This window comes from Streptopelia decaocto (genome assembly GCF_964273445.1).
Source record: "Streptopelia decaocto genome assembly, chromosome: 2".
NCBI lineage: Eukaryota > Metazoa > Chordata > Aves > Columbiformes > Columbidae > Streptopelia > Streptopelia decaocto.
In genome coordinates, this window is record NC_138655.1 from 139,847,478 (window position 1) to 139,860,096 (window position 12,619).

At 39.2% G+C, this 12,619-nt stretch overlaps 1 protein-coding gene across 2 annotated transcripts in view; it reads right to left on the reverse strand.

Moving 5' to 3' along the window:
- The window catches only part of CDK14 (cyclin dependent kinase 14), a 320,901-nt gene that overhangs the window by 307,108 nt on the left and 1,174 nt on the right, over positions 1 to 12,619 (reverse strand). For both annotated transcript variants that reach the window (XM_082044834.1, XM_082044833.1), the window contains exon 2: positions 7,890 to 7,921. In XM_082044834.1, coding sequence (XP_081900960.1) covers positions 7,890 to 7,921 — 32 coding nt within the window. The remainder of the gene's footprint in view (positions 1 to 7,889; positions 7,922 to 12,619) is intronic.

Sequence of the window (12,619 nt, forward strand, 5' to 3'; positions counted from 1 at the left end):
GCAGAATATCTCAGGAAAGCAAAAAGCAGACAAAAATCATTTTCACTTATATCATTTCATGAGAAGATTTAAACATAGTCATATGCTGTTAATAGTGTGGCTTGGAAGAAAGGAAAAGAAAAGCAATAAAGTCTAAGTACAAAGATGGAAGAGCCAGACCTATCAAGGAAGTCACACAATTACTTCTTATCTCACAACCAGGGGATTGCCCAGCAAGGCCAAGAACAAGAAGCTACCAATCCCATACATAATGTACTATATTTTGTTACTCTATTTAATCTACTAATAAATTACTGTATCACATATATTCCCCAAAAATAAACGGCAGGATTGACATGTAACCATACTTCAGAGAAATAATAATATTTTGCTTTCAGACCCCACATTTCTGGAATGCACATATCCTCTCATCTGATAAACAGAAACATCCAACACAAAAATACACATGCACATGCAAGAGAAGTAGGCCTAGAAACTCATCTTTGTTTTGCAATGCTTCCCTCATAGCTAAAACACCTGCCTGCAGACCAGAACAGACCTTTATATGTCAGTGTTTTGGCCAGAACATCACAAGTCACTGCTGTGGACATGGATTCAGACCAAGTTCTGCTTCTTTGTTCCGTCCACTTCCAAAGAAAAATTAAGCAAAGGACACATACATATTAACTAGTAACATGAACCCTTGTTCCATCCAGTGTCTGTAGGAGAAAAGAAGGCAGAAAAAGGGAGTAACCAGTTTCACCGTTGGCTTAACCATTTTTCTTACCCCATGAAAATAATTTACACTTTCTGGAAGGTAAATGGATGCAGTATCACCAAATATGCCAGGCAGAAGAACACACAATTGAACACATTGATGGCTGGGGCAAAGAGTCAAACCACTGCCATTCAACAGGTTTGAGGGATGCTCCAAAATTAAAACTATTTCCCAACCACAACAGAAAGGCTCTCAAATTTTGGTCTCCTAAAGCTCAACATTAAGAACAATTCCTGTTCTGAAGGAGTAAAAAGTCACTGTCAAGTAAATCTCAAAACCTTCCATATGGTCTCAGATTTTTCTTCAAAGCCTTGAAACCGAACACAACAGTGCAGCCATTCCGCAGTCAGTTTTTCTTGGTGGCTTTCCTACCACTTCTCAGTTACTTACTAGCTTGATTGTGGTCACCTACACCTGGTTCTGAAGTGTGCCACGTCTTCCAGAACCCGACTTTCTTCCACATGCAACACAGCACAGGGAAGTGATAGGAATCCTTAGTCAACATATAAATATTGGTAATCCTCTGAGAAATTAAGCAAGGCTGTCTGAGGTTTTCTAAAGCCCCCGGAAGTTTCACAAACCAGCATTTTTACAGACTGATGAAAGGCACATCTGTCCCACAGCTGATAAAACAAGAAGCTATCACAAATGGCAGTATTTGCTCTCTTCCATCCATGATCTTCACTCTCAGGCTCAATTGAAACACATTTGCTAACTATATTATCAGTCCTCATCTAGAGGAAACCTTTATTCTTTTTAAGCAGCTGAGAATGGCTTTATAAGACCTGAAGTGCTGGCACTATTCTGTTACAAATGCATATGCACCAGCATCACACTCCAGTCCTAAGAACTAGCAGCATAATTCAGATTCATAGTTTGTTGGAATGGCCTCAAAGACACGGCAGCAGAGACCAGTAGATTTGCTGGGCAAGACAACGTCTAAGCCTTCTGCTACTAGGGAACCACTGAACGACACCAGATCCTCAGTAGTGTAAGTGAACAGTACTGGGGGGATGAAGAAGTGGAGTTAGGAGAGGGAGGAACACAAACCCACCACACCATCTGCTGGGAAATCACCTTTGTAATAGGAAGGCTCCTGAGACAACCTCATCCTCACCCATCTTCTCTCCCAAAGGTGGCAGACTGGAAAAATCTCTATCTGACACACAAAGACCTCATGAATCCAAGAACTGCATAAATGAAGGTGGGCCTCCCACAGCAGGCACCAGATTTTATTATTGAGCTTTTACCTCCTCTTGCCTCCCAAAAAAATTTTGCCTGCGTCATGTGTCAAGTAACACTTCATAAGCATCAACTTCCAATACTGAGTTATCTTCTGCCTAGAATTGTTTCCTCTTATTTGGTTTCTGACATACATCTGAACAGACCCATTTCTCAAGACACTTGAAGTACCTTTGTACACATTTGTCACGGTAACTTAAACCACCAGATGTGGACTTTCTGACCCAGTTCCCTGGTGTTATTTAGAAACTGCTTTGACACCTATACTTCATGTTCATTTTCCAATTTTTTTTTTTTTATTATTTTCTAGCATTACTTCCTGCATCTCTTTCCCATCAGCCTGTCACAACTGATAACCACACACTACCTTCTTGTCCTAGCATTAAGCAGATGAGAACTGCATCAAAGTCATCATACACCCTAAGCCAAACCCAAATTCTCAGCACTGGTGACACCCCCACCCAAAAGGTATTCAGGTCATTTATAAACATTACCCATAACCACTTCTCTAGAACTTCTCCATCACAGCATAGCACACATCAGAACATAAAGTTCCATAGTCACCAGTCTCCTGCTTCTGACATACAAAAAAAGTCATCAAGAAGCAGACAGCTCAGCCATGGCTTGTAATGATTTTACTGTACCTTGATCAATAAAGAATTACTGCATCCAAGAAGGAGGGACAACAAGCAGTCTTCCAAAACCCCTTCTATCTTCCCTAAGTCTGTAACATACCAGCCCCACCTTTTAAGTCTCTCAGGAGGGAAATAATCAATGTTTATTCCAAGATCCTATGAAACGTAACACTGAGTCTCAAGAGGGCTAGATTTCTCTCTCCTCCATCTCCCACAATCCAGATTCTCTCCTGCAGGAGAAGAAGGTATAGTTCCATATCTACACTTCCTGCATGTACTTCTTTCTCAAGCTACTTACTGTAAGTAAAACTAAAAAAAAAAAAAAAAAAAATATTTAGTGTATTGTGTGCCTCTTGCATTATGGCATTCAAATTCCTCTTGTCCATTCTTTACAGAGCTCTACTTATTTCCAATTACACCCCTCCCTTTAACTCTTCAAATTCAAAATGTTCTCTACACAGAGTTCTGGTTCAGAGGTAAGTGTCCTTTAAACCAAGGCATTTTTCACGGCAACATCCCACAGAGGCAGTAGTGGGTTTGGTTTGGTTTGGTTTGGTTTGGTTTGGTTTGGTTTGGTTTGGTTTGGTTTGGTTTGGTTTGGTTTGGTTTGGTTTGGTTTGGTTTGGGGTGGTTTGGGGTGGTTTGGGGTGGTTTTTCGTGGGTTTTTGCTGTTGTTGTTTTGAGAGGGAGAGAGGGTGAGAGCAAGCACATTACAGAATTAAGAAGTAACTGGGCAAAAACTCCCTACCTGTTCACACACTTCCACTTCAAACATGCAGGAATTGTTCCATGAGTGAAATAAATAAAATTTGGCTTCCTCTGAGTTGGAAGCTCTAAACATAGTAAGAAGCAGATGAGTATTAACGATTTTGCTGAGGTCAGAGTATTCATAACACTTCCATACTCTCCTATATTCACCAGAACTTGCATTCCAGCTTTTCCATCAGAGGACATTTTTATCTCCACCCCTCAGCCAGCTCACATGCTTTTTCACCAAACATCTATGCATCTAGTGTCAGCCAGCTTCAAAGTTATTGGGTGGAGTCAGACCATATTATGTATGCAGAAGACACAGTCACGATATCCAAATTTCCCAAGGAAGGTGGCCTTAAAAAAAGATGCTCTTGATATTGGACAAAATTAACACTAAAATTGAGCTAAACAACAGCAATGCAACTCACCATATAAGAAGCAATAATCACAGCAATTCACATTGATTTTGAGTCTTAAGATTATTTTGTTTCGATTTCATTATGACACTGATGTTAATCTATCTAGTACGCATACATATGACTGAAGGTCTTAAACCATGATTCAAGTGCTTAGAGAAGCCACTAAGGACAGAAGGACAAGAATCAACAGCTTGAGACTAACAATATTTAGATTTATTTAGAAAGAAATCATAACAGCAAGCAGCTAACCAAAGGAACAGGTTACCAGCCTTGCAATGAGGTTAGTGTCAACATCAACATTGGCTGTCATTCCAACAAACATGCTGCAATTCAGCCACATGTTATTGGCCTCGATCACATTCAAGTGAAAAATAAAGTAGTTCCATCATTATAAGACAGAGTGGACACTTCTTACACTAACAGTCCGAAGACATCAAAGCAATACTGCATAGTTGGAAGTTATTAATCTAAACTTTGACAAACTATTGGAGCACAAATAAAACATTCACTCCAGGGCCAAATGTTTGTTTATAGATAGCTCTTTGCATGGAGCTCTGAGGTGTTTGTCTTCTGTCTTTGTATCCAGAGTAGATAATCAGTGCTTTGCCTAAAAGAACGAAGCGGATGCTTTCTGTGCCAGAAGCTATCCTCAGAGAGTGAAATTTAGGTTGCTTTGAAAAAGAAGGGAACTCTTTTATGTTCTTTTTTTTTGCAGTTTGCCTTCTTCAGAGAGTGGGTAACAATATCTCGGGGTACACAGAGATGCCTTACTCTCTCCCACTCAAAAAGCTTTGAAAACAGCCAAGAAGAGCCTATCCTCCCCCCCGCAATAATATTTCATGATAGAAGAAACCAAGCCACAAACCATTGAAAACACTGAGAATCTTCCTGCTGATTTCAGTAAGTACTGGAGTGGGCCCATGTTCCAGTTCCCACAATGTGACCGGTATGACAAAAAGGAAAAGGCTAAAGTTAAAAAAAACCCCACACTACTATTACTTTGCTGCTTTGAATGAAAGACTATTCAAAAAGCGGTCTGTATCCTACTCCTTTATTCACATGAGTCTCTAGAAGTTGTCATAAGGTCTTAGGAAGGCAAATAGGCTACCAGTGGATTTAAATGGATTCATTCAAGTGTTCTCACGGACTGAAGTAAAGGCCAGCAGCATCTACATAAAAGTTTTTTCATTCAAAATTTAATCAAAGCAACATAACAGGACAAAAAAGTGACAAATCCTACATTACTCCTTCATGCTATTGTGTTCTGAGCTTATGAGCAAGACTAAACACACCACTAAGATCCCTGAAGCACTTCTAGAAAAACTAAAAGTATTTTCCGACATGCAGCTTATTCACAGGCTTCATTGTTCATGATTCTTTTGGTCCTCATTTCCTGGAGGGTCCTCCTGCAGTGCTGTACATTGCTCAGCTACTGCATGCAAGTTAAAGCAGGTAGAATGAGATCCACTAAACAGCTTAATTTTTCCTCTTGGTTCCTAAGGGACAAACAAGTAAGCACCTCATGTAGCACCTACAATGCACAGGTTAACCTGACAACTGACTTGGCTGCAAACCCAAACCCTGCAGCTTCAGAAGGGTCATCTTCCTCTTCATCCCACTTTCCCTCCCCACTTCGGACATTTCAGGTCCTTCCTGGCCAGCTTCTCCTGCTGGTGTTCTGGGTACAACTTGAAAGGTTAAAACACAACTTCTTCTCTACTGAGGTGTCAGGAGCACAGAGTCCTTCCCCACAAGTTCATTCCTCCTTGTTAAAGCTCTGCTTCACAGGCCAACCTCCCTCCAGAAATGGGGAAACACACACTGGGAGGAGATACATAGCCTCCTTCAGCACTGTGACAGGAGAAAGAGTATTTTTTCACTAACTGGACAGGGAGAGCATGCTGCTTGTTCAATGTAATTTCTGTTTCAATAGTTGGCTATTATCATTTTTCCTGGTAGTAGATCTACAACATTGCAGTAAAACAGTGCTTGGACAACTACCTCCTTTCTCTCCCTCTCATCTGATATTCCCACTTACTGTCAATCAATACTACATACACTACCTAGAGGTCTAGACTGTTTTCCTTTTATATCATGGTATGGTCTTAGTAATGTTTTTCAGGATAGTCTTCTGAGACCAACAAATGCGCCCACTCCTCTGCTCGCAGATGTTGTCTCCTTTAGAAGCATGTGTCATTACAATCAGGTACAGTATTGTTACTAAAGATTGTTTTATATTCTAATTTGAAGGATGCTTGAAAATAATTAAGTAGCACGCGGTACTGCCCATTCTGTGATTCACACTTTAGGCTACATAATCGCCAAGTACCGTTGTGCGGAGTTCAAAGAGATAACAAGGACAATAAAAAAATCTCAGCACACCTTTCTTCTATGAAACATCACCTAAAACTATGGAAACGATTGATACTAATGTCACTTCAAGTTCTTCCCTATTTACAGGAGATAGAAGAAAATTATTTTGTGTACTCTTCCCACTAGCCTTCTCTTACTGTCTCTGCAGAAGCTCACATCAACAATCTGTCAGATTCCATTCAAAACATATTTGAAAGATTCTTTTTCCCCCAAACTCCCTGAATTTAAACAAAAATTTGCTCAAGTTGCCTCCCGTTCAAATTGAAAGCCAGGTTTAAAGAAAACACAGACGACCTATAGATAAACAATCCTGGGAAAGGGAGGGGACAGAAAAATTGCCATCTTCATTACGACAGCACTTTTTAATAGATCTTTTTGAATCCTGTAGCAAATTTAATACAAGATACTTACTGGGTGGGTTATAGCACAGATATACCACTGCCGCAAGCAGAAGAAAGCACTGGACAAAAATAGGCCAGATTTGTAAAACAAGGATTCAGAGTCTAACAATCACATATCCACATGTGTGTAACTTTGTGGGAGGAATCAAGTTCTACCTGTGTTGTAAGAGACCTACAATAGTTGGGACCACCAAGTGATACGACAAGAGTTCCTGAAAACAGAGTCTTACCCCAGGACCTTCACTGCAGACCTCAGAGGGGTTGAGCTGAGTTACAGCTCTCTGCAACACATGTTAGAAAAGCACAAAACATCTGCATTGCTATTACTGAATTTGAGCAGAGGAGTATGCAACTCAGTGTGATCTGTTTAAAAAGAGATGAAGTCTGATTTGACCCAAAATCAAGGGCATTACATCATCATTTATTTATTCTAGAATCTGGCATTACACAGCAGCTATCTCACTGTAATCAGCCAAGAATTTAAGCTTACAGCATGCAAGGAAGAAGAAAACACAGAAATGCCAGAAGCATAACATCAACACATGAAAATATTACCATTTGCTTCCAGTAATGGTGGCAGAGGGAAGCACAAGGCAAGGACTGATTGCAGAGTGACAAAGCCATCACACCAAGACATACACTCCTTCCTGCATCAACTGGCACTGCAGGACAACCTGCACCAACCTGAACCTCTCAAAGCCCACCAGAAGTAAGAGCAAGCACAAATCCTGAGCAGTGTATTTTACAAATTAACACACATATCATATTGCAGATAGGTCAGGACAAGCTAATTACACTGAATAACCAAGTGTCAGTTTTACCAAACCAGCTACCTGCTGGTTTTGTAGTGGTGGTTTTTTTCTTTTATTTCATAAGAAGCATCAATCTCAGCTGACATATTCAGCAAGACGTCAATGCAGCAGCACTTTATATAAGGTGTCCTCTCAAGAGTGATGTTCTTTCACTGTCTGTTACAGTACAGGCCTACAATTACGAGAACTACCATGGGCAAAGTTCTATAAAGTATTTTCTCTGCATGCAACATTTCTCTGCATGGGATGTTTTTAAATGACCACTTTTCATATAACATTCAGTTTTATTATATTCCAGAAAAACCTAAGCATTCCATTCAGAGCCTTTAACCAACAAATTCATCTGGTAGTTATTTGGAAAATGAAAATATGTTCAAGCAGTATGCATGTATTAACACATATGGACATTTTAACACTATCTATGGGTTTCTTTTAGCACTAGTGAGAAATACTAAGGCACACCTGGAGTATGCAAGGAACAAAGATATTTAACCTACCTCGTCAAAGCTGCTATCTTCTTTTTTCAAGGCTTTAAAATAAAAAAAAAAAAAAAAAAAAAAGAAATAGTTATCTGTATTGCATTTCAATGAGCACAAAGTAACTAACATCAGAAAAGAGAAAAACAGAGCAGCATTTTCCTGTTATAAAGAACAGGCTGGTATGAATAACAATTTTATACTCAAAATCTGAATCTGTAAATGGAATGTAGGGCTGCACAGCATGTTTCCAAGAAAGTATTTTTACATATTTATGAAAAACACTATTCTCTCAGGTTAAAGAAAATAAGAGTTTGCAAGGTTGGGGTTGTTGTTTTTTTTTTTTTAATTCCTAGTGAGAGTGAAAACACTTTATGGAGAACCTGACAACTTCAAAAAGTGAAAGTATAATAAACACGCAACCATTTGTTCATGTTGTCAAGTACTAAATCTTTATGAAAGACTGTAGCATGTTTGGTTTTGGTTTTGGGTTTTTTTTACAATATGACTTGCATGAAAGCAGAAGAGACACTGTTAACCAGCAATTAATCAACAAACAGGAAAGAGGAAAACAGTGCAGAAATCATGTGATCTGGTAAAGTAAGAAAATTAAGACATGAATAGTTCTGAAGTTCAGAAGCAACAGCATTATCAACTTAAAAAAAAAAAAAAAATCACCCTAAAATGGTGGAAGCTGTATCAGAGGCATAACAGAGGCAGGACAAGGACACCTGTGCAGAAAGTGCTGCATCTTCACAACCTCTACCATGTGCAGCAAGGCACAAATCACAGATCTCCTGTGCAGTACAGCAGGCATGGTCCAGCCTCCCTTTGCTTGCCAATTCCCATTGCTTCGGGATGTCAAACGTATCTTCCCTCAAATCTTTGAAGATTACTGTTTTACAATTACTTATTTAGATTTCATGCTCAGTAATGAAACAAAACAAAAAAACCCTGACGTGGAACACTTGAGAACATGCCTCTGATCTTTTCATTTACCTTTCAGGTCACACGACATACAAGCTTTAAATTAGTATATAACACACCTAGGTTACGCTGACAAACTTTCCTCCCTTACCAAAACACAAGACTTTCACATGACCAAAACATTCCAGGAATAGCCAAACAAAATTTACAATGTAACAGAACAAGAGAAAACAGGAATCTGTGATTCACTGTGCAGTTTTGGCTTGTCTTAACTTCTACCTTTGACTAAATTTTTAACACTCTCCAAAAAGAATATGAGAGTTGTGGCCACTCATTTAATCAGATTCTGTTTAATAATAATTCCACTCACAACCAATTCACTACAAAGCATTTTCGAAAGAAATCATCAAACCAGCGTATTTTATACAGCTATGTCTTAAAAACGTTTTTGGTGTTTTGTTTGGTTTGGTTTGGGGTGTTTGCTTGTTTTGTTTGTTTGTCATTGATTCAATCCTTTTCTTTTTAAACCTCTAAAAAAACCTTTGCTGAACTTAAAAATAAACTGTTTACAAATGAACTTCTCATTATCTCAGGTATGTGAGCTATGTGAGTGTACATTAGAGGCAATTACTGGAGATGACCTTTGTCTTAGTGAGGAGCTGGTAACAAAGCCCAGGGATGCTCAGAAGGGCCACAGACTGCTCTTGGTGCACTGTGAGCAATCTCAGCAATGTTTTCCCTCTCTTTCTTTCTTTCTTCCTTCCTTTCTTCCTATTCTGGTGTTAGTTTTTGACTAAAGATACTGCATAAGAAAACTGGAATTAAATGGATTGAGCTGAAGAGTTCTCAATATGGTTTTGTTACTGTATGATTCAACAAATGCATAGCCAAGAACTCTTTACATAACTAAAATATGATGGTAATTTTATAAAATTACTCATTATTAATTTTAATTACATAATTATCAAAGCATAAAACTACGAACCAAATCTAATAAAAGTTTAAATGTGAAAATAAACAATGAGTCAACTGAATCTCTGGAAGTTGGTTAACATACAGTATGGTACATTCATTCATATGAATAACACAGTATGCAAGCAAGGAGATCAGAATTTTTAAACTAATTTGGATGTTTGTATAAAAATGGATATGCTGCCAGAAACTTATCAATTTAAAAAATTCCATAAAATTTTCAGATTCTTAGTAGTGTAAGTTCTTTACAATGACCAAAGTTTTAAGAGAAGTTTTAAGTTTGAAACACCAGAAAAATTCTGTCAGGAGAAAGGGTGCCTTAGCTGCAAAGATAGTTTATTATTCTCGAACTGTGAGTGTGCAATTTCTGCAGTAAAAAGCCATCATATTTTGGAATATTAACTCCAGTTTGTCACTATAGGCCATATGAATTTCCTCTGACACACCACAGTGCCATATCGTCCTTTACCAGACTTGCACAAAGCTCAGTCTGAAGGCTCAGAGATGAACAATTTCACACATCACATTTTTCAGCTGAGCAAAACAAACATTCTTAGCACTAGGTACTCTAACAGTTGCAGGCTGGATCATCATTTTGCAGTATGTATGTATAATACAGCCAGTTCTTCACCCTCTGCCAGTCTCCATATGTGGTGGCTGGAAAGCATCAGTTCACAGTTAAGGAGATGGGCCAAATCTTGGGGCTACTGTTGGTACCAAATAATGGCCCTTCACTGTGCCCCAGGGATGACTAATCTGGTTTTAAGGCTACCTCCTCTTTTATCTAAAGATGCTGGGGAAATAGCTTCAAACATTACTTAACATACTGTGGCACACTGTAGCTTCTCCAATAGAGGATTAGTTTGTGGGGAGAAGGTGGTCCTGAAGGTAGTTTATTGAGTATTAACTTGCAAGCCCTAGCAAAAAAAAAAAAAAACAAAAACAAAAACAACAAACACTGCCAATGACAAGTAGGATACATTTCCATCACTCCCATCCAACAGGCTAACATAAACTTTGGCATCAAAATGGTCTCATAGTATTGGAAGAATTGTATTTGGCAGCTGGGATGCTGCCAACAGAGCGGGAGGCTCAGCAGTGTTGCACCATGCCAAGAATGGCCATCAGGTGTTCCCTACTGTGGCATGGGAGAGTCGGAAGTCCTAATTTTTTGACTCCAACACCATGTTACTCTTGTATCACTTATATGGGTATGCTCATGTTGCTATATTGTGCACTTAAACCTATGAAAACACACAAATTGCAGCAGAACAGGAAAAGTTAAAAGATCATCACCATTATTTATAATAAATCACAACTGAACAGATGAGTGATAAAATTCCAGATTAGACACGTATTAAATCAGTCATTTGCAAATCTCACGAAGGAACGAGCTCTTCAAAAAAAAAAAAAAAAAGAGCTGTAAAATCAGAGTGACAAATACTCAGAAAGACTTTTTCTAATGAGGTTTTGGTTTTCTCTCCTTCATTTCAAACTAAGAGTTAAGTACAGCATGTGTTTTAACTGACGATTTCCTGGTATGCAAGTCAAGAATTTTTTTAAACACAGGCTTACTTTGCTTGGGTTTATCTGTGGCTCTGGGTATCAGGGAGTGGACTATGTTCAAACCTCATACTGATAAATTAGAGGGTTTTTGCTGAAAGTGCAGTCACTACAGTGATGAGCATCTGAAGATCGAACAGTCTTGCTAGTAACAGCTGAGGTTTTAATCACAAAACAACCACCACAAACAAACTAATAAACCAGGCACCCAACCACACTCCCATACTGCTGAACACACAAAGAACTCAAGGAGTTGGAAGACATCCATGTCTCCAAAATCAGGCCAAAGCTCCCAAGGAAACTACAAGGTTGTTTAATTTGTGAAAAATGACCAAAAGAGGTGATCACACAACAGAGCCAACTAAAACATACAGAAATTACCAGCCAGAGGTGCTCTGCTCCCTAAAAGGCATTAATGGGACTATCACTGTCACAATAAAGCAGCATCCTCATTCAAAATATTTTCTTTTTTAATGACTTCTGCCATTAGTGAAACCTTTCCACAGTTCTCTATAAGAGCGTCTCTCTGTATCTATAAACTCGCACACAGACACGTGACAGACCAAACACCTGACTGCCTTTTTTTTTTTCCTAATCAAAGAAAGTTAAATGCATTTTACAAGTGTAAGACTGATGATAGGTGAAAGCTATTTTCATATTGGGACAAAGAGATTTACAACTTGCCATTCACTTCACAATTGAAACTTGGCATTTACCCTTGAAACTCTCTGGTTTACCAATACGAATGAGCTTTTCTCAGTATTTTTCATCTTACAGTATGACAATAAAACATACCTGATTTCAAATGCTATCCTATGCTTAAAGTTTGCAGTCCTTAAAAGCTAAAAGTAGTACAGTGAATGCATATAAAACACATGAAAAACTATAATGCCACATACTTTAGTGCACCTCCTTGGTAGGGGTTCAGAGGGACAACCACACACTACAGCTCGTGGCCACAGCACAGACACTTCACATCCTCTCACTGGGACAAAGCAGCTCTGAAAGTTGACCCATGTCTGCCAGCCAGACTGGCTGTAAGGGAAAATGTCCCAGTGGGACGACCCCACTGGGTTGCACAAGGGTCCTTATGGAGGGTCTGCAAGGACAGGGGCTGCTGGGACTGCTGACCCATCCCAGCTGCTGACCGGCTTTCTGGCACTGCCTCCAGCTGCTCTGCCCCCCAGTCCCGGGGACACCTCACACCTCCTGCAAGGTACCTTCTCTCCCTGCTCCACTGCATGTTGATGCTGTCAGTGGGAATTAATACAGTGAATTAAGCCAAGCAG